This window comes from Pezoporus wallicus, unplaced genomic scaffold (assembly GCF_028554395.1).
Source record: "Pezoporus wallicus isolate ANWC-B61680 ecotype Strahan unplaced genomic scaffold, APGP_CSIRO_Pwel_v1 scaffold_2584, whole genome shotgun sequence".
Classification (NCBI taxonomy): Eukaryota; Metazoa; Chordata; class Aves; order Psittaciformes; family Psittacidae; genus Pezoporus; species Pezoporus wallicus.
In genome coordinates this window covers 1,554,977-1,578,336 of record NW_026642851.1, presented here as the reverse complement: position 1 = coordinate 1,578,336, position 23,360 = coordinate 1,554,977, and the positions used below count along the sequence as shown (strand labels likewise).

Genomic DNA, 23,360 nt, shown 5'->3' with positions numbered 1-23,360 from the left:
CCCTTTGATTTCTAAATGATTTTCCTCACAGATCTTTCTCTCCTGTGTATTTACTGGATTCCTGTGCACATGGAAAGTCTGTGTCTGCTAGCAAGGCCAGAGCAAAGTTTTCTGAACAGAAAATAGTTCACCCTCACTTTTGAATTGTGAAATGCTTCTTAAAGGGAGGCTGGGCCCTTTTAAACATCAGAGGAGATATGAGCGTGAACAGACTTTGCAGAGCCGAGTCCTTCAGAAGCAGGGCTGGCTTGGTGCCTGAACTTGCACCCACTGAAATTGAGAGGTATGAAACAGAGCTGTGCTTGTGGTGGGTAAAATAGGCCTCTGAATGGAAATGAAGTGTAGAAGAAGGTTCTAGATGTGTTTCATTATTGTAGGGTCTGGAAGAATTATGGAAGTAATTGAACAGCCCTTTCCACTCTCCTCCTACTAGATAGAGGTAGCTGCAACTCCAGTGAGAGGACGTTGTTCTCAGGTATCAAAACGGATGAGTCAGAAACCTCAGCTACAAACACTGTGAGAATAGTTGTTTGTTCAGAAATGCATATTAGGAAGTTCCGGCAATAGGAATGTTCAAATAAAAAGTCTCACGGCTTCATCTTCTGTCCAAAATTCAAAGAACTCATATTTTTGAAGACCCAGTTAACTCATTTTTAGTCAGTTTTCATGAATGACAGAATGGTTGAGTCTGGAAGAGACCTCTGGAGGTCATCATCTCATCGTTTTCCTCTATTGCTTTTTGGGCTTGAGTGAACATGTGAAACAAAATGTGATCAAGCTGCAAAATTTGTCTCTGAACAAATTTTTCTTTGGAGGTTTGGATGAAACCTGAATGATGTGGAGATTTGAGAATGAAAAGATTTTCTTGTGAAATTTCCAGTGTACTTTCAAAAAAAAAATAGATGTTGGAATGAAGTCCTCTAAACTTTGGAGAAACATCTGAACTCTGGGATAGACACCAAAACCAGACTTAAAACAATAAAAGAGGGTATTAAAATGCAGTGTATGTTTATGAAAGAGGCAAGATTGACATCTGTGGAGATCAAAGATCTCTGCTTAAGAATAGAGCTATTGGCAGCATGGGTTCAGTTGGGGCTGGGCTGAGGTAGTGCTTTTCCTCAAGTGAACTGTGTGCCCCGTATCCACAAGCTTTTAATTCTTCCATTCTGCTGATGGATAACTTCAAAAAAAGTCTCAATATTCCCTGTTTAGAGTGTTAGAAATGTCTAGCTTCATTTACATCAATGGAAATTGTGATTTTGTTATCAATCTCCATTCTCTGTGACTCATGTCTTTCCAAAAATAGATGATTGAGTTATTACTTTGGTGTCATTCCTCCCAGAAGTCAACTGGTACAATACGCATGGTGGCTGAGTAGTTTCACCTCTCAGTCTGACTTCCCGTGATCTACACCAATGGCTTCTTCTCCTCACATACGTAGGTGGTTGTTGGAGCCACCTACCCCAAAAATCACAGTTCATAGCACCCAAAGCACTCCACAGAGGCACCTTAACTTTTGTAGGGAAAGCTAGCTTCTAAAAAGGCCAATCAAGATCTTGTTCTTTTTCTGAGCTAACCAACCGGTATGTCTGCTAATGGAAACACCTATCCCTTAAGCTTGGAGAGAGACTCAGGTCTTCACCCCGTTTCATTGCAATCTTCTAGTGGGAATAGATTATGGACCACTCTAATAATTGCTTTCTTTTGTTTGTTTGTTTTTAGTTAACAGGAAAAAAAAAAGAAACATTCTAAACCAAGTTCAAAGGGAACTTGGTCATCTCCATTTCCCCATCCAGGAGAAAAGGGGTAAAATCTGTTTTGAGTTTGGCTATCAATCTAGAAGTAAATTGAATTAAATACGAAAATGTTTGAAAGCCGAGTTGTATTTCATTCCAACTGCATTGCTGATTTAAATGGAGTAGTGGAAGGGGGAAAAGGCTTAGATATTCAGCATTTTTATGATTAAGTATCCTTTGTGCCCCTACCACACCTCCTCTGAAAACAAAACACAAAGCATGTTTGGAACAGCTTGTTACTGCCACGCTTCAAGGCCCTGATGGCTTTTCTATTAAAGTGTAGCCCAAAGCAAGGTGAAGTGCTGAGCTGCACCAGTGCATGTTAGCACCTTCTGTTTGGGTGTGCATGTGTATGTTTGCACATGCACATTAGACCTTGTACAAGCATAGCATGTGAGCCAGAGCCCATGATCCATGTGTGTTACAGAGGACTTCCAAGGCAAATGAAAGAAAAGAAAAAAAAATGCTTCCTGAATTAAAAAATATGCCAGGGGAAGAAAATGCCATTTGAAGGATCAGTGGGCAGAAGGAGAATAATGCTATTTAGAGTTTTCAAAGGGCTGAATTCTATGAGCAGGACAGGGAGGGAAGTGTATCTCTGGTATTCATTTCATGTAAGGATTTCGTACTCTACAAGTGGTTTGTGTCACTGATTTGTATAGAATATTTTTTGGTCCTTACAGTGTTAGTCAGGCTCAGCAGGGTGACTGATATACCAGTTGAAATGAGAGAAATGACATGCATAGAGATGAAGGCTGCTCTTCACCAACATGTAACAAGAGGAAATAGCATGAATAAGCATGTTCATATTCAGCATACCCAGGAAGCTTGGCATTAACAGCAAAGCTGCCGTCATCCTGGTGTAGTCTTCGGTCCACAGTGCTGGTTCAAATGCCAGCAGATCTTGCATTCCTGGTGCTAAAGACTGATTTGGTCGCTTACACAGACTTCTGTGTAAGGTATCAGATCAAAATACAGAGCCCTGGCTTCAATTGTCGGCTCTGACACTTGGGCTATGTCTTTCTGTTGCCATGAGGGTTCACAGTTTGAGTCTCTGCTCCAGGCTGAATGCCTTGATACTGCATATTGCCTGACTGTTGACTTGCAGTCTGGCACAACTGTGAGACAGCTGTGATCTCCAGGTGCAGAAACTTAGTTGGGTGGTAACACAGCAAGACACTGATCTGAGCTCAAATCTCAGCTTCACAAGCAGGATAGATGTAACTGGTTGAAGCCACATGGGACAGGGAATGTGAGCAGACATCCAGACATGGCTAAATAGGAAAGGGTCAACAACATCCTGAACTGGGGATTTGTGAAGTGGGAAATGAGAAACTGACAGGACAGACAAAGCAATAGTCTAAATGCTGAGGCATGGACTGACTTGTATTACTTGTATATGACTGACTTGTATTTCTTGTATATGTCCTGACTTGTATAGTGAGTAACTGTGAGTACTGCAGCAAATACTACAGGAGGAAGTCGGGGTGGTAATGATATTTATGTGCTGCTGAGGAAGGTTTTCTCCTTAACATTTGTAAAGAGCTCTGGAGCACACTATCTGCTAGATTAACCTGCACTGATTTTGCATCCTTTTATAGGGAAAGACATATAACATTAATTCTGCTGCATCTTTAAATGAGACATGCTATACAATGTAATTAAGAAAACCTTCTTTTCACACGATTGTCAGCTCACACTTTTCCCACTTTGCTAATGCCTTCAATGCACAAAAGCCATGAAGAAAATCTTTCCGTGACATGATGGCATTACCAGCTCTTTTCAAGTGGGAGGACTGTACTCCTACACAGCAGATTTTCCCTGTGTTGTGGTATTCATGCAGCAAAGAGCTGTACTTCTGAAGGGTTTCTTGTTTAAGCTCTTTCATGCTTCCTGCCTTGGAGACTTCTTTTAGACTTGTAGCCAAGAGGAGGTCAGGAAGTGCTCCTTGCTGCAGCTTCTTTTTCTGTATATGTTTCTATGTGGTTCTCCACAGATCCATGGAACACATTCCCTTCCATCTCTCTCCGTTTCAGAATAGTTTATGTTTCATTATTTGCAGATGGAAAAATGACAACTTGACAAACAGGGGAGGACCTTTTTATTTAAATCATCATCATCTTCTTTCAGGCTCCCATGTAATGTAATGGAGTAATACTCAGAATGCAAAAACCGACCAGATTTTATTTGCTCAGCGCATGAAAATGAACTTCCGTGCACATTTCTGTGTGAGGTTATTTTTAGCTGTCATTCTGCTGATGGAATTTGCCCATCTTCATGACTTTCCAATTTGGCATTTACTGATGCCTTTAGTGCCTTTGATTTTAGGTTGCTGCGTTTGGCTTTATAATGTCTGTATTTTCATCTTTTGTACTGCTTTTTTCATTGATAAGCACACAGAGTAACAACCAAGGATAAATTCAATCTTGAAAAAGCCACCAGGAATTCAGCAGCCTGAACCATCCCATCTAACCCAAGACACACAGGCTTCATTCCCCAGTTTTGTTTATATGTTTCCTACCATGATTTACAGCCAAAACACACTAGCTGTGCTTGCTCCTCATATCCCAATCACAAAACCAGGAAAGTCTTTCTTGAACTGAAAGGACTGTTAAGCCCTTGTCTAACAGTTTGAGATTCATTTAACTGTAAGTACAAAGTTAATCACATTTCCCAGAGATCTGGGTGTGATCTCAGTCATGTTAGTAGGAGCTCTGGAAAGTGGTGGAGTTCGAGGGCAATGTCCTGCCTGCAGTTTATGCCAAGTTGCTTCTCTTCTTTCCCTGCCATTACATTTCAGTGCTGTAGGAGAAAGCACTGAGAACATGAGGCTGTTACTCAGAACTGATTTAAGATCTTTCAGCAGCAAAAACAAGTGGTCGGAAAGATGGGATAGGCTAAGGGAAGAGCCTGCCTCAGAGTGAGGTGACCAGCTCAGGGAATTGAAGAAAGGCATCAGCTGGCGTTGCCCCAGCATCACTCCTCCATCTTCCACCTTTGCTGGGCTGCCTGTGTGAGGAGGCAGTGATTCCACTTTACTCCCCATGAGTGCAGGGTCACTGACTGCAGTGCTTTCCTAACCAACCGCCTGATCTTCTTGTGCCTAAAGCCAGTCTATTCTGTAATGCTGCAAGCATGAGCAGCAAGGCTCTATCTGCATCACAGCAGTGGGGTTTGCAGAGCTGAGCTCAGGGATTATTAATTAAAGAGGTCATCCTTCTGCCTTTCTGCACTACTGGCCCTTGAGCACAGTGGATGGTCTGACCACTACATTCACTATTTCATTTTGCATTTGTGTCCACAGTAAGACTTGAGTACACCGAGAGGTCTATTTCATCATTTCAGTTTTCTGGCATAGCAACTGACCTTTGAAGAGACTTGTGTTCATGGAAGCAAGCAATTATTTCAGAGTAGCATATACTATCATGAGTCTGTACTAAAAACCCGGAGCAAACCTCTAAACATCCCTGTATCCTATGTTATTACAATAGGTGTTTTTTACAGAAATTGATGTCATGGAATCAAAGTAAAATACTTCCTTTTTTTGTCTGTGTTTAGCTCTGAATCACGGTTGTTACTGCAGTATAACAGAGTTCTGCTGTTATCTTTCACTTTCTCCCCCCCCAAAATCAACCCGTAAAAAAACTGTCTGGATTTTAGCCACCTGGTTATAATTAGTTTCTTATTTTAAAATAGCTTTCAAAATAGATCAGACATTACACTGTTAAAAACAATTTTCCCTGTAGGTATTGAATATCAGGCAGGGCTTGTAGTAATAACCAATAGGTATCTAGAATAATCATCAGTATGGACTGAGACTACAAAGATCTGTCAATCACTGCATTTAACTTTAAACACAGATGATTTGAATTCATGTTAGCAGCATGAGGAAGTCAAGAAGATGGAATGGTGCTGTCGGAGAAAAGATGATAGGATTACCTCTGCCGTTAGCCTTTCCTGCTACTTGTTTGAGATACTAAATCAAGGTGAAGTTTATGAAAAAGGCTACAACAGGGGTTTCTAACTCTTCATTCCTGCTGGGATTTTCCTATTATAAATCTGCTGTCAGAAATAAGTGCTTTACTTGTGGCTTAATTTTATGCAGGCACAAACACCTTGGTTCAACACGTTTTGCCAGAGACAATCTCAACTGTCTTAATGCAACAGAGTCCTCATTAACGGGGAACTGTGAAAAAGAAAAATGCACACATGCCCTTTTGTCGTCGGTCATTCACGAGCAGTCCGATGAAAACTGAAATAAAACATAAATCCCGAGGTGGTGTGGAGCCAGTGTGGAGACATGAGTGTTTGAATCACACAGCTTATGTGAATTATCCATCTTGGAGAACATTACACTCCACCTTTTGAATGAAGTTTCATTAATGTGGTGGAAAGCTCACAGTTTGTATTTGTTCTGCTGTGGCTGCTGAATTTAGCACTGACCCCAGTGCTCACCCCCAAAGAAAACACCTCTGTTGTGGTGATTTTTCCTTTTTTATTCAACTATATAACAGTACAGGCCACTAAGACAGTGTTCCCAAGAAGCTCGTCAGAGTTGCTTAGGCAGTTCTTTCTCCATGCAAGGGCCATCAAGAGAGACCAGTAGTACTTTTCTGACTTCATAATGCATTTGTCCCATTCACTTGGTGTTCTGCATGAAAAAAAACTCCAACCCAAACCAGGATCATGCCTGATAAATACACCTGTTTGCATATATCCTCCAAATATTGGCACCATCTGGTGTATTGGGCTGTGTTTTAAACGTGCACCAAGTAATTTGTCACTGGTGCCTGTTATCTTGTTCTTAGGACACAGATGTGAAATTTACCTTCAGACACTCAGTACTGGAAGCATGACTTTAAGTTTGTCCTGTCTAAAAGAAATTATTAACCTGAAGTCATAAGAGAGAGAACCTCAGATCATAGGAAAAGAGATTTTGTCATTGCTGTGGTGAAAGACAGCCTTACCCCCAACCCAGCTTGTGCTTCTGTGTTGCTTTAAAAATCCCAACTCAGTTAAGACTGTATCCCTTGGGCAGTGACAGCATTAAAGTCAGGCGCAGAAAGAATCCCTTCTTCATGCAGTGCTGTGAAACTGCGAATTTCAAAATACAATTTCATTCCAGGTTGAAAGAAGACTGGAACTCCACCTTAAGTAAAATTTTGCCTTGTATTCCAGTTTGGCAACTCACGACATGTATGTTTTAACAAAACATTTATTTTTTGAAAATGAAAAAATTATTTTCATTTTGATTTACTTCATCTCATATGTAAAAATAGTCTGAAGGTAAAAGATGAGAAACACTTTTTAGTGGAAAGCCCCCCAAAAAATCCATGCAGAAAATATGAAAACAAGCCATTTTGGTATTGCCAGAACTGTTTCTTCCTCTGTTGTTTTTTTTTTATCTTCCCCGTCCACAAAGAGAGTGGCACCATTTTGCAAAAGACTAAGGTTTTACGGAGCTGCACCTTTTTGGTGGAATATGGCTCCAGTGTTGCTGTCTTTTGTGACTGGCTGTAGATGGAATAGTCAACTGATGAAATAGAATGTGCTTTGAATTATCTCAGCAAAACGCTTCACTTGTGGTAAATTCGTTGGCATGTATGCACGTTGTGTTTCCTCAGATCAGGATGACAACCTCATTGCTGGTTGGCTTGTGGCATCCCAAGTTAACACATGTAAACTTCGCAGCTGTGAGCTGTGTTACAATTGAAAGGATGTTGGGGATGAAGCCAGCAACTTCTTTCTTTGTTTCCCTCTTAGAAAAAAAAAGGTCTGTGCAAAGATGCTTCTTCAAGTGAAGGACTGAGGGAACATAACCCAGTTTATTTTATCTCATTTTCATGTGGCTGTCTTGACTTAACACCCCTGTCTATAGCCAAGAGCTCCTGAAAGCTGATGGAATAGAGGGTCTACGGTGTTCGGGTAGGAAAGGGAGGATTTTGATTTACAGACAGCCTGTCGTACATCACTTCAAAGCACCCATTTTCCAAAGTGTGACAGATATAAAGGAGCCACAGAAATGATTTTCCTGGTGAGTCTGAACTGTGAAGTGGGAAAAGGGAAGCATATTCCAGTGAGCGGTTGTGGTGCAGTTTAATCTTCACATGTACCCCAACTGCAGATGCAGTCTGCCTCTTCAGACATCTGAAGCTACTGAAGTCTATTGAGCTTAAGCACAGAAAAGCATATCTGATCCTCTGAGCTGCAGTGGATAAGCTGGGGTTTAACCATAGCCATTGGAAACTTGGGGGTGGGGGCTGGTTTTTTGGTTGTCTGGGTTTTTTGAATTAGTGTCTTACAACCCGCGTTCTCAGAAAAACCTTGAAGTGTTCACCTGAGAATCCAAATCAGAGGGCATTTCTGTGTCAAGCAGGTATCTGCAGGTGGGTATGGCTCTCGGCGTACACAACCCCCCACATTGCAAGTAGGGGATTTTTGATATCTGCTTCAGGAAGACTGATGCCAGGGAGGCTGGAGAGGGGCCAGGAGGAAGGAAGAGGCCTTCCTGGGAGGGGCGGGAGGCTTTGAAGTGTGACCCCGAGCAGAACCGGGGTGGGAGTGGAGGCGAGGGGCAGCAGGGTGCAGTGGCTGCGGAGGCAGGGGAATGAAGGCAAGGGTCAGGCAGGAGGGCGTGCGGGCAGGGAGGCTCCCAGCAGTGGGGACAGCATCCCCGGGAGCTGGGTGCTCTCCAGGCAGGTTGCAACAAGCAGCTGGGGGAAACCGGCCGTGTTTTTTAACAGCTGGTTTGACATAATGAAGGCTGAGCAGCCTCCAAAGCAGCCCTGATCACATGCCTCGGGGGAAGCAGTGGCTGGAGTGTCAGCCTCGGAATCAGGAGACAAGGATTTTATTCCATCATCTGCAGCTATTTCAGGAGTGATTTCAGGCTGATATGCTTGCACCTTGGTTTCCCCACCACCAAAAGGTGTTGCTCACCTTGATACCCCTGAAACTGAGACACTAGAAGCGGAAGCCTCTCCTCTCCCAGTGCGGTAGGACAAAATCAGTGAAATTAAAACATGGCAAGTTCTAAACTGTCAGAGAGGATTCCTTTTTCACATGCCCTGATGCAAATCAGGGCTAACATCAGTGACTAAGGTGAAGTGGCGTCAGTGGGAAACAGAATTAAACGGGGTCGGTTCTGCGTCTATATAAGTAATAAGCACACACTGACTGAGCCCTGACCCAGCTATTCTTCTGTAGTTTATTTTTTTTAATAAACCTTTTTTTTTTGGTCATCTTTTTTAAGACAAATGTTGAAATGAACCTTTGCTCATGTAAAATGCGTTTGCCATATGACTAACGGTCATGTTTAAAGTGCTTAGCAAAGTGTATGCATGTGTGTGTCAGGGAGACAAAGAGAGGGAGTCTTTGTGTATTTGCTGTGGTAATTGTTTATGGCTATAGTTGTTTTTCCCAATTATCCTTTGCAATTGTAATGCATCAGCAGTTTTGTCTCCATTTCTCTCTGTTGAGGTTTGTGTATAAACGTAGAGATGCGTGCTCTCAGGTGCTTCGGTTACAAGAGTATATGCTGCATCTTAAGCACTGGTTTTTTATTCATAAAGTGGAATAGAACAGCAAGAGAGAGATTTGTAGGGAAAATGGAGTTAAAAGTTAAACCATGGTCATGCAAACAGCTACGTGGCCATACAGCTAATTTCAGGGCCAAAATGTTATTTTATGTCAAAAAAATAAAGGAGAAACTTTAAAGGCCAGAACTCATGCTAATGCCTGCAGGAGAGCTGAGTCAGGGCTGGAGAATTTGACCTACAGCATATTAGTGTGCCTTCACATACAGAGATACAGTATGTCTGCGGAGAATTGATTTCTTCCACAGTAGCAAGATTTTATAATCTTGCTGAAGCAAAAGCACCGTGGAAAGTAGGAGAGGTGGCCTGTGAAGTATAAAGTCATTTGCACCTGGAATAAATGAGTGTATATGAGTGAAGTCTTAGTGCCTGTATGTCAGCAGTAAAAGTCTCACAGAATTTGCTTGGTCTATGTTGTACTTAAAGTTTTAAGTATCTAGTGCCCAGCTGAGGCAACCGTCTTCTGTGACTGACCTCCAAAACAGGCACTGTGTAAATGCCAGATACATCATCCGTGTGTGTGTGTGTGTATGTGTGTGTTTAATATGAAAGCCGCTTTTGTTTTATAGTTGCTGCTAGTGCCATAGGTTGTGGGGACTGGTTTTCATTAACATACTTAGGCTTTTGTGATTTAACACTATTACATGATCTGAGTGCTTGAAAATGACTTGAGCAGGCCCAATCCACAGTCTGCCACATGTCTCCGTGCCCTTTCCCAGGACAGGAGTTGTTCCACACTGCTGGCACACCGTGATTTCTTCCAGTAGCGCAGCAGAAAGAAGTCCTCGCGGGTTTCAAGAGGGTGTAAAAGCCTGCATGGTTTAGCAATGCCTTTGCCTTCTTCACCCACAGAAATGAAGGGTCTCCACGGCTTTCTTTCTCAAGGATAATACCACAGCAGTTGTGCTGTAGCAGGTTATTTTAAATTTATGCTATTTGGTTTCGGAGCTAGAGGTCTGTAAATGCTGCAGTAAGGCTTCTGCTGTTCAATCATTATTTCATGTTGGCATTTTTATGTGAAGGCCCAACCATGGCCAAGAAAAGGAGGCTTCTGTACTTTTCTTTCTTTGTTATATCTTCCAACTGGAATATGTTCAAGCACAGTAGAATTGAACATGAGCTTTGAGGAGGGAGGAAGAGGAGAAAAGAGAATCAATCAGCTAGAAGAGATGATGACTCCAATGGGGTACTCTGCAGTTTAGTTCTCTGGGGACTGAAAAATGCTTTCAACCAGTGAGATGTTGCAACAGTCCAAAAGAGGAGAGAAAAATCCATGTCTGGTCTAGACCGACCAGAAACTAAAAACAAGGGACACTTTGAATTCTGAGACGCTCACCACAACTGAAAACTGTGCTCAGGCCAAGTAACTGGAAAATCAGTTTCTTGGATTAGAGAAATGCTTCCCTGAAGAATCAAAGGCAGCTTTCCACTTTAGTTGGTAAAGAAATTATTATATTCTGAGACACTGATTCGAACACTTGAACCAGTGCAAAGGTTTGCAGCCGGGGCTGTGAAGAGACTTGGGTACTTTCACATGGAGCTTATTGAAATGCAACAGTAAAACAATTTTTTCTGGGACGTTTTCTTGCCATTTGGCCATGATAGTCTATCATTTGTCACAAAACGGAAAAAATAAGATCTGTGTTCATAACATACCAAAAAGAAGTCTGACTGCAAACACAAGTCAGGAAGAGGCATAAGGACTGAAGCAGAGTGCTGAAACCCTAGACCAGGAGATGGTTATGAGAAATGATATACCAGGAGACCTGAGAATCCCCCTACCAGCAGTAATTGAATGCAGTAATTGTTAAGGAGAGCTTTAAAAAGAAATGTTGAGTAAAAATTACTTAGGGGGTGCTTGTTTTAAGAGGGAAGTGTAGTAAATTTCAGGACAAAATTTTTAAGTGGCAATAATACAGGCACAGCCTATGCTGTAGGCAAAATAAATTTTCTGAGCTAAATGACTGCTCTCAGTCAGCCAGGCTACAGTGTTTGTTTTGGGGGGTAAAATACGTATTTCCTTCATTGCGCTGATACAGGGGTGGCTGAAGCCTGAGAGGAGGACTCTAGGGATCTGGTCGTAATGCCTGGCGACACCACCTGCCTCTTAAGGGATGAGGGGGGAATCTTTGCAGAGATTTGCATTGCAGAACAAGGGATGTGATCAGAAAATGCTTGTTAGGTGTGCCAGGCAGATGTGAGTAGTACTTCATTTTGCAAGAAACCAGAAAAATTAGTGCTTTGTCTCTTAAAACTAGTGTATTGTTACTAGTCTACTTGCTCTGAAAAATATTAGGCTAAATATGTTAATTCCAGGAAAAGTGCCCTGTAATCTTCTGGATTAAAGCAATATATGTGTTAAATGTTGTATTATTTTATGATGCAATTTTAAAACAATATTTTCTTCAGAAAGAGTGAGTCAATATACTTGAGTCTGGTAAAAGTAGCATGGCTCATACAGCCTGTATTTTATCAACATGTGAAGCCTCTCTTTTCCAAGAGCACCACAGCTTTTCAAGAGAAGAATAAAATGAAAGGAGCTTGGAGATACTAAGCAGTCTGTTCTTCTAGTGCTGTGCTTTATTCTAGCTCTTGCAGAATGTCAGTCAAAAAATACACGCAGGCCATTTTCTTCAGATTATTAAAAAATGTATAGGTGGAAAGTGAAGGAAGAAAATCACATACTTCTGTTCTTTTTGTGGTGCTGTGGCCAAATGATAGTTCCAGGCATTCATTCATCCAATTTTACCCTTTCTTTTCCTAATGTTCTCTTTTCACCTGATGGCCATTAGAAGGTGCAACTTCTTCTTCTCTGTACTAGTTCATAAGAACAAGATGGGAATATGCCATATCAGGATGGGGAACTCTAGAAGGATGACACAGAACTTCTTAATGTTCCTGCAAAGCACATTTAAGTATCCTTCTGGGTAGGGGGCAGAGATACCTTGCATGCATACCAATCTTGCATGCAAATATTCTTGCAAGCTCAGGCTCACATGAAATTCTCATCTGAAATTTGTTGCCTGTTGCACGAAGCTTAGGCCTGGGTTTTGGGGTTTTTTTTTGGTATTCAGCACTGAGTAGTCATCCCAGCTTTTGGGTACTGAAATACATTTTAGAAGGCAGCTGCCTATTGCCAAGAAGAGCCCGTGTGCAAGAATATTTCCATCTGGGATGACAACATGTGCCCAGTGTATGTCCAGTTTCACATCCCACTCTGCAAAAAAAATCCACTGATGAATTAATTCTCTTCTTGCTTCAAAGGGCAGTTGAAAGATGAAAGTTCAAAACTGGACATATTTCAAAAAATTACATTATATGAAAAATAGGTCATTCTGCCAAATTGTGAAATGTCAAACAGTCCTATTTGAAAAAGCATGTGTTCTCTTGCTTGTTGCATATTTTGCTAGAGATGGAAATAATGTATTCAAAAATGAAAGAGGGTCTTTTAACTCCTTCTCAGGCTAATGCCAACAATATTCAACTTGTTTGATCCAGACTTATGTCAATATAAAAATGATGCATTTGTTCATTCTGAGTTTGTAATTCTTTCATAACAGAAACAGCAAAATTAATTTGAACAGTTATAAAATTGATACAACAGTGTCTGCTATTTCATAGTTGCAAATATCAAGCCTGCTTCTTGTGAAGACATTTGATTTTATTGAATATGTCATATGCACAGCTGATATTTCTCATGCAGTGAAGCAATGTTGATGCTGATATAAAACCCCATATAATAACCCACTGGCTTCTCATGTATCAGTGACTCAGGCAATAAAATATATCATTGTGATGCTAATTAAATAGCTATTTTAAAGACATGTCTTTAATAAAGGGATTGTTTGTACCTACCTGGAATTAAAACCAGAGCTGTCAATCTAATTTAGTATAGCTGTCAATACTAAAAACAATACACAGGAGCTGCAAAATCTTAGCTAGTCTCAGAGGTGCAGGTCTGAGGAGGTGTAAATCCTCCACCCAAGAAGAATGCGCAACATGCTGCCTGCTGTTTAACTGGTGGCACATATATTAGCAGAGCAGAGGCCTATAATTACATATATCCTCAAAAAAATTAGCCATTCAGTAAACTATTTGAGCAGCACCAGTGCTAACTGCCTAACACTGGCAATCCAAAACTCTGACAACCAACAAAGAAAATGTTGACCCAAGCAAAACAGTATTCATCTCAAGAATTAAAACCCTAAGCCAGTGTCATGTGCAGTCCTCTCAAATGTAATTACTGTATTCTAGTTTGTCCTGAATGTGCCTTGTATGTTTTTATATGCTGTAAAAATAGATACAGTGATTTAAAACCCTGGAAAGTCCAAGTAGGTAATAAATAGTCCAGCTCTGTAGAAATGCAGGGTCTGACTTTCTGAGTTCATCTGTGCTCTCTGTGAACATTTGATCCAATTCAGCACATCTGGGCATTTCTTCTGCAGGTTCCAGGGAATTAGCCACATGTTTACAGGGCTTCCCCCTCCATTTATTGTGATTGCAAAGTGGTGACCCATCCTTGTGGAGGCCAGGGCAAAGGCCAGGCATAGAGAAGGCTGATTTGGAGCTAGTAGTTCAGTAAAGTTCAAAAATTAGTAGTTTACATGCAGATTAAACAAAACCAGGTTTGTAGGTAGAGGTCGTACTTTTTTATTAGAGCAACTTCTTTTAGACAGACAAGACCACTTCTGGTCTGGAACAGAAGCAGGAGTCTTCAAGCTGAGTCCATGCTGAGAACAATTGCTCTGCTTTTAGTTCATCATGTTAAACAAAGCAGTGTTTGGACTGATTGACCATTTCCTAGAGCCTGGAGAGTCATCAGGCTCTGAGTTAAGAAAAAGTGGTCCAGCTATGCCAGTCTGTATTAACCCCATATGGCTCCACCAGCTTCATCAAACTCCTTTAACCTAAACATTTAATGATCATTTCATTGAGGAATTATTTATTTACAGTAAAAGGGAGGGTTGCCTTAGCAGGCAGGACTCTGGGCTGAAACTCAGAAGCCAGCTCTCTAGTCTTCACTCAGCTGCTGATCTACTGAGTGATCTACAGTGAGTGGGTCTGTCCATCAGTTTCTGCATGGTAAATGAGTGTAATAAAACTGGCCTCCTCACAAAGTCCTTTGAGATCTACAAAGGAGAAGTGTTACACAGCAGCTATACACTTCTTCATTACTAGCTCTTTTTCATGTGGTTCCTTTAATAGACGTTTGAGTTCTGATTTAGATCTTCGGAACAAGGTGCAACACTACTGGCACTAGTAGCACCTCTGTGTCTGCCAAATGTTTGCAGAAGACTCCTACTATTGTAAGTAGGCAGTTAAAAATTTATTTCTCTAAACTTCCCAATGTCAGATAAGCTTTTAAATAGGGAAAGGCTATTTTTGTACAGTAAATACAAAAGTGTCTTAACCTCCCTGGCCAACTACTGCAGTGGCACATCCAATTGAGTAGGCACTTGATGTGGAAAACATCATGAAAACAAGTAACCATGTAGGCACTCACTGATTCTCTAGTAAATGTACAATAAATGTTACCTTTTTCACATTTAAGTAAAACACAGGAAAATGAATGCTGAAGCATTTCCCATTACTCTGTAATGTATGTTTATGAGCACAGTCAAATGTATAAATGCATAATCATACTTAGGCACGACAGCAAACGCACTATGAACATGTGTAAGTATGCATACATTGGCATTAAATAGCATGCAATATTAAAATAAATATGGCAAGTAAACATTCAGGTTGCAAAACCAAGCAACACTGGATATTCCAAAATGAAGGTTTCCTGGGCATCCTTAATTAGCCCTTTTGAATATGTATGATGATACAGTTTTAATTACATGATAATGTGTAGGGTTTTTTCCCTTAACAGATTCTTGTTTCATCCAGTCAATGGGAGGCAGTTTTTTAACCCTTCTGATTTTTATCTTCTTCCATTTTGTGCTCTGGCCTCAAGTCCCATGTTAATGCACATGGTCCAAGTGTTGCACCGAACACAGAAAACATTAAACCTCTTTCGAGCCTTTGTTTTTCTGTTGCTCCCATGACAGCATCTTAATATGCACCAAATCCTGATGAAAATAGCTCTGCAACACATGTGTGCAGGGAGAGAATACTATTATCTTCACAGTATTATTGCCACCATGCAAAAGCACTGAAGCACAGGGGGAGAAAGGGCAAAAATGTTGGACTGACAGCTTTCAGTGAAAGCTGAGAGAGCGATGTGGGAGCTTTCGCACGCGTAGCGTTTCCCTAGCACTTTCCCCACTCAAAGCATGGGGCCAGTTGACTTCAGCTCTCAGCACTTATGCATTTCGGGCCCCAGGTGTCTCTTGTTGAGCACCCAGAAATGAGGCCAAGCACTCAAGAGGGAGGAAATTCCAGAATGATGTCATCATGCCTACACTTGGGGAGGGGGAAGGAGCTAATCATGCCCAGGCAATCCAAATTCTGGCATTTGCTAACATTTTAGCATTTGGCTCACAACACTATCATTCTTGTAGCTGAGTTTCTCTCTGTGTGTATATGTTTCTCTGTAAATAAATAAGGACATCTGAACTGTGTCTAATCTGCTAAAAAACTCATGCACTGCCCTTACAGTAAAACTAATTTATGGATGTGTGGGCCCTTGGAAAAAGGCATGGTATCTGTTGTTGTAAGCGTTCTTATTTTTCCTGCTGCAATTAAATCTAGAGAAATCTAGGGAAACTTGGCTTTGATTGCTCCCAGAAGAGGAAGGAAGGGAAATAAAGATCTACCTTAATAGGTGCTGAAGTATCAACACATCTCCCTGCTCCAGCTGTTCCTCACCCATTCATTCCTGTTCTGCTTTAGCAGCAGGAATGGGCTATAGTCAGGCAAATAATTTGACACCCAAAATCAGGAGGGTCAAAGACTTATAGGGGACAGGGATAAATTGGCTTCACTTAAATCTGAAAAACCACTACTAAATCTCAAGTTCTACCTTTGCTACAACATCCCTATCCATTACCAAATTACAAGTGAGTCATTAGAAAGCATAGCATGCTGCCTTAAAAATTCCGTGATTTGCAGTTAAGTATTGGTTTACTTTTTGTTTGCTGCCTGTGAGTTTTCTCAAACTCTTCCCTTTCTGAAACTTCCCTGCACCCGCTGACAGGCTGGAAACCAGTTAAAAATGGAACCTGAAATCCATATGTAAACAGCTGGCTCCAAGAGCTGGTGCTCTAGGGGGTGAAAACTTGTAATGCAAGACTCACAAAACTCTTGTGGGAGCTGGCTTCATTAGGTATCTACCATAAGCATATCCATGTGCATATATCTATACACCACTGCGATCCTATCTGTGCGTGCGTATGTACCTGAGGTTAGCAGAGTATTCACTCCCTGCTGCACTGTCATTCCTCTCTCTCTTCTCACACTTCTCATCTGTTCTTTGAAACTGGGAGTGACTCTCTTTTTCATGCATCCCAATCTCCGTTAGTGCCTCAGACCAATGGCAGAAGGAACTTTTTTAACCCTCCTATCTATGTACAGCAGGAGAGCTCTTCTCACTGACTCTCTGCTGGCTGCCTCAGATGTTATCTGTCTTTCAGCCAGTGAACAGGGCAATGTGTTTACCCTGATGAACTGAAACAACCCCGCTTGCTCTCTTAAAGCTCTTCTCTATAGCCCTTCTATATAAGGTACCTAGGGAAATGTAATTATCAAGTGAGGCACCAAAGGGAGGCATTGTGAATACCCTGCCTTTTCCCACTCTGAGTTTCATGGTCTGAAAAAGCCATGGGGGTGGGGGTGGCATTCATTAGTAGTGCTTTTAATTCTGGAAATACCTCCCCATCCATGCTGGATTCCTTTTTCCTTCCCAGCCAGGGAACTCATAGTTATCACTCCTCCCTGATGGTGTGGAAGCAGAGCTTTCCCTTTCTCCTTGCTGCAGTTGCTGCAGTACAGGGAGTGAAGGAAGAACTTAAGCCAAAATTTCCTCGTTTTCCCAAGAGGGAAAAGCATATTTGTCCATGCTGAGATACTTCCTTACAGTATGTGACTAAGCCATGCTCGCCAGCCAAGGTGTCAGCTAGCAACATGCATTCTCTGGTCTTCTGGGGAGAGAAGTCCTAGGGTTGGCAACGGGGTGGAAATAGTACGGGGCCTATTACATTATTGAAAACAAAATACAGCTGCGTGTTACTGCAACCTGTTCAGCACCAACATCTACCCAGGAAGCCAGGACTGATTGTAGCTAGCCTTTGTAGAACGTGCCAGTAGCCAAGCAGTTGGAGAAGCATGACATGTTGCCCTCTGCCCACTTCCAGGCCATGTTAATATGGCAGTGTCAGAGCAGAGAGCGTGCCTGGAGAAGTGCCTTGTCATGAGGAACCATATGGTGACAGGCAGACTGCTCAGGAAGCCCTGAAAGAACTTAAGCGGTTTTACTGATGGCTGAATGCCCTAGGCCAGGACAACGTGTGTTCTGTCGTGCGATGGACTGATCAAGGGCTCAGTGGTGTTTGCTATGCCTTGATGGCACATCAAGCTCCAGAATCACTCCAAAATAATTCCACCATAGACCACAGACTTGCTTATCGTAATTGTTAATTACTGTAACTCTCTTTTAGGACCAGCTTTATTTTCAGTCTCTGTAGTTCACTGAATCTAGAAGGCTTAGAATCACTGCCCTCTCAAGAGTGTGAATGGGTTGGGTCTTGGCCCTGGGCACTGGAGAATGAATCACATTGCTGTAGCTGAGAACAAGAAATGAGGGTTTGGTAGGCTCTGAGCCATTTTGTAGCATCGATGTCTTTCTGGCTCTGCTGGTATTATGTTTTGGTCTGGACAATCAGAACCCTTGTAACTTCAGACATCAAGGAATGAACGGTTTGCCCTCCTGAATAGAATGAGAACATGTGAATGGTGGGAGAGAGGGGAAGGGAGAGAGCCATTTGCATAGGTCAGGAAAGGTCATTAAAACATCTGGCAGTGGTAACTGACATGTGTCAAATTTTAGTGTTCATTAAATTCGTATTAATGCAAGAATGGTTCCTAAGCTCCAAATGCCACTTTTGGTTGCTGTATTCCCCCAGCTGATGGTGATGACTTTTCAGAACTGTACGATGCTTGTTTGCTTGCTAGTGGCATCTGACCCGAGGTCAGAATTCTATTTAACCCCTTCCTGTAGGTCAAAAGACAAATTAATCTGGTGAGAATTGAATTGGAAATGAGGTGTCTGGATAACAGGTGTCCCAACCGTGGAATAACTGCCAGGCTGAAACATGTTTGCATCTGTTCTTATGCCATCCAAGAAGTCATCTCCGAGGTCAGGGAGATACTCAGCCGACATCCGAGATGGGAAGTTGCTACAGGGAGCAGAAGTAGCAGGTGCCCTGTGTTAGCAGATTATCTTGCACTCTTGGGGGGAAATGTCTGAGAGTGTCACTCTGAGAACAGATATAGACATTTCCATTCATTGTGCACTTTGCTTTACCTGCGTTAACTACCAGTTTATAATTGTGAAGAAGATACAACTTCCATCCCTTTTAAAGAGGAGAATCTCACAAATTTTTTTCTTCCTTTTTTTCTAGAGGATGAAGATGATGAAGAGATGGTGGAGCCAAAAGCACAGGATGACTTGGAGACGGAAAATCAAGACCAGAAACAGGAAGTGAAAGAAGGTACTTTAAGAAATGAGAAGTAATTTGTTACAGCTTTAGAGGACTGAATCCCGCAGCTAGTTATTTTCATAGGTAGATTTGATTATTGAGAACACTGCAAAATCAAAAAAGTCACCAGTTTTATTGATTCAGAACCATTTGAATGGCATAAAAGCAGAAAATTATGTCCCAGCAACCCAGCTGGTAGGTCTGAGAAGCTTGTGAAAGGCACAAGACTTTGGCTGTTCAGAAGCTACATGTCCTCATAATTTGGGAACAAAATAGAGATTCTTGGATTCCAGGACTGGTGCTTACTTGTCCTCTGGCTCAAATATCCTGCTTACGTAAAAGATTTAAAGTGTGAATGCCAGGCATTCCAGTGGCTCCTTAAAGTTGGTTGGTCTTCAAAGTTACTTAGAGCCCATAACTGTCTGTCTGCTTGAGAAGGCCAAACTTAAACCTGGAATCCTCTAGCAGAAAACCATTTCACTGGAAAATGTTGACTGTCAAAATGAAAACTTCTTGTGGCAGCTGCCCCAAGGGAACTTAAGGTCAAAACTGAAAGATGGGTAGGTCCAGCCCTTCTGTCCATTCCTCTGGATTGAGACTCGCCAGAGTTACAAGAGACACAAATTCAGGTTACTGCTTCTTCCTGGTGCAGACATAACACATTTGCCAAAGTCATGCATGTCGTATGCTGAGTGTCTTTCATTTGCTTCTCTTGGACCCTTTTTAGCTTTCATAATTAGAAGAGGGATGTGAAATTTCATCTTCCTCATTGGGAATTTGCTGGAGTATTGTCTATTCGGCTATGTTACTTTGAACAGTCAATGATGTTTACCCCATGTGAAGTGGGGGAAAAGAGCTGAAACATCAGCAGTTCCAGTGTGAGAGGAAATTAGTGTCTTCTCCAGCATTTCTTAGCTCTATATTGCCAGGACTGCTCACAATGCTGTTTACCCTCTTGAAAGGAGACTTGCTTCCTAAGGTGGAACCTAAATTCTTTCTTGCTATAGCAAGATCATTATCAGGATGATTCTGTGACCCTGGCTTTGTTTTTCACAAGACAATCTCATTAGGGGAAAAATATAGGGTTGTTTTACAGAGAAGTCTATGAAATTGTTAGCTGTGAATTAACTCCATTCTAATCCAAGGGAATCTGGCATGATTTACATCTGTGCCAAAAAAATATGAGTCTGGTGTATAGTGCCTACATGCACTAGCACACTGAAGTGAGTTGCAATACCAGTCATGCTGGTTTGATTACAGATTGATCTTTCTTCCCTCTTAAGAGCATCACAGAAATCACCCAGTGCAGTGTCCATTGCTCTTTATGTCCTTGTAGAAACACGAGGGAGGAACTCACTCCTCCCACTCCTCAGTGTTTCTCCCACTGCCCTCAGCCACCACTGCCATGGGCAGAGGGGAGAGCATGAACAGTGGTTGCAGCAGGAAGAGGAATAACACAAGAGTCTGCAAAAGCAGAACTGAAGGCATGACCTTCCAACCCAAACATTCTATGATTCTATGAAGAAACATGGCAATATAGAAAAACTTCCTTTTTCCTGAAAATTACCTTTCCTCCCAAAAACTGTGGGGCCAGCTCGCATGCTCTAGCAGCCGCTGGCCCTGGCACGTATCTCTTCTACTGATGACAACAGTAGAAACATAAAACCCACTACCACTGCAGCCAGTGTGTAAGCACTGTCCTGAGTTTCTGTACGTCCCTCTAGTATTCAGCTTAGAGCTGATCCCATCCCCACTTCCCCATAAAAGTGAAGCTAGCACTCATACCTGGGGAGAAAGCACAAACTCCTGCACAAAGAGAAGAAAAAAATCTAAGCACATTCCTGAACTGATTTACTTCACTTTTTTGTGTGCTTTCAAGTTAGCCTTTTATGTATGTTGCTGAGTAAGCATCACTGCCAACATCTTTTATTTCTTTGTTGTGTTTTAGTCCCAGGGCCATGTTCGCCTTCCCTGCTTAGCAGACCCCCTGGAACAGTAGATCAGCTAGGCTAAACTAGCACTAGTCTCAGACACACAAACTGCTGGCTGAAACAGCAAGGCACAGCTTGTTTTAGCAGAACCGGCTTTGTGAGGTGCTAACACTTGACTTAGTTCAAGGAAGAAGAAGACATGCTTGTTACCTGATAGAAAGTGAACTTCACCTGCAGTATGTGTTTTGTTGGATAAAATAGTGGCATGCTGATGACCATCATTAAATGCTGTGAAATCAAATGAAGCATTCGTCCCCAAATTGACAGGGAACAGAGTCCCATTTTTTAGCTTTTGGTGTCTTTCTCTCCCTATTGGCTTTATTTAGCCCTTTTGCCAATAAAAACCCATTTTCTTCTCTGTTGTAATCACCCTTCTCATGTGCTGAGCAACATTCAGAGTTTGAAGCCATCGTCTGTGTTTCATGGAAGTGATTAAAACCATGTTACAAGTCAAACAGGAGTTTAGAACAACATTTCCTGTCGGTACTGCGCTGTGCTGCACTCAGAATTAATAGCTTTTCTGCAAATTAGCACATAATGGGTTAAAAGCATGTTTATGTTGGCATTAAGTACTCTGGCTTCTTTTTCTCTGCAAGGCAAGACAATATTTTGCAAACTTTTTAAAGAATCTCTAATAGATATTATAGTGGCGCCATTCACACTGCTATATAGTAGTTAAGGCTGTGTCAGCACTTCCATTATGAATCCTGTTTTTCAGGGATTTATAACCCAACCGTAAAAATTTGCTCTGGGCTGAAATTTGGTTTTAGCTCAGGGAGCACATTTTTTAACAGATTAAAAAAAAAATCGGAGTGGCCTTTTTTGAGTTACAGGAGTGTAAGAAAAAAAAAAAACAACAAACCATGGGAGAGGGAAGTGCAGGGAGAGAAAGGCAGACAATGTTTTGGTGAATGTAACTCAAAAATAGGTCAGGATGAAAAATAAAGCTTGGATCCAGTCTGTTCCGTCTCCCTCTCCCCAAGCCAACAGGGCAGGAGTGGTCTATTTTTATAATGGTATTTTAAGAGGAAATGTGATTTTTTTCCCCCTCTGTGGCTTATAGGTAGTCCAATTTAATTCTACAGACATTTATTGAATGCTTAATTTCCTTGTCTTGCCCTCACACACCTCTGTGGGGTTTGGTGGTATTATTCAGCAGTCATGGCTCTTTGTCTGATCCTAGTTCTGGAGCTGTCTCAGCATCACCATAAGGCACACAGCGCACCTGTAGTAGGGCAGCCTGTCTGGCACAAAACCTCTTGCAGCACTTCAGTGCCATGGAGGTGCTAAGGGCAGAGGAACAGCTGGAGCCCCCCAGAGTGTTTCTGCAGCAGGAGGTGAAGACCTGGCTTGTTGACCAGTTGAAGCATATGAAGCCTTTGGAGCCTCTTGTGTTTCTTCCATGGGGCTGCCTGTATCACCCATGTCTCAGGTGCACGGTCTCCCCATCTTTCTTGGAAGAGCCGAGTGTGAGATACCTGCTGGTAAACTGGGCTGGGCTCTGCCTCTCCTCACCACGTAAACAAGAGACTGGTCCCAAACTGTGGCCTCAACTGGGTTGGGGCTTTCCACCACCAGAGTACTCGGGAGCTCCACCTAAGATGCCTTTTTGTGTCAGTAGAAACCACATGAACAGAGGGACAGGCTGGGTCTTGAAAGTGGGCCTCAACCTTCATTTATCTGAAACCATGGATGTATCCACAGAAACTTGCATGAAAGGCTGCTATGGGGAATAGGCTGGGATCTGTAGCTTCAAAGAGCTCCTCTGCCCCAGTCTTACCCTGGCCCTGTGCATGGGGCTTGGATGACCACGCAGCAGGATGTGGTGGGAGAGATGGTTTAGCTCTCAACAGCACAGGCATCAGTATCAGGGAAGCAGGACAGGTTGCACTGCAGTTTGTAATAGCCTGTAACTCCACGGTTTCACTGCAACCAACGCCATAGTGAGTTTGGGTGTGCTGACCCATCCTGGCAGCCCGGCTCAGGCATTCTCAGGGATGGTGCTCAGCACAGGCCCTGAGAAGCACAATCAATAGGAGCAGCCCAGCCTGGCATAGATTCAAATTTAAGGCTTTGAACCCTCCTACTCCAGAACCAGCAAATCCCCAAATGCACCTTGAAACCTCCCCCTTATACTTTTAGCAATTATGCTATGCTGGGGCTTGCATTTTAAACTCAACACAACTATGATATGACATATATCAAACCATGATATGGCACATTTGAGCCAGGATATGGCATATATCAAGCCTGACATGGAAGTGAGAAGCACAACAAAAAGAAGAGGATCACAGGCTATCAGCAGGCAAGGACTAAAAGCTGCTGAGAGCCACTTAG

General features: G+C 42.2%; 1 protein-coding gene across 14 annotated transcripts in view; it reads left to right on the top strand.

Moving 5' to 3' along the window:
• The window catches only part of DYNC1I1 (dynein cytoplasmic 1 intermediate chain 1), a 192,579-nt gene that overhangs the window by 83,119 nt on the left and 86,100 nt on the right, over window positions 1–23,360 (top strand). For all 14 annotated transcript variants that reach the window (XM_057432592.1, XM_057432589.1, XM_057432596.1 and 11 more), the window contains one exon: window positions 18,955–19,044. In XM_057432592.1, coding sequence (XP_057288575.1) covers window positions 18,955–19,044 — 90 coding nt within the window. The remainder of the gene's footprint in view (window positions 1–18,954; window positions 19,045–23,360) is intronic.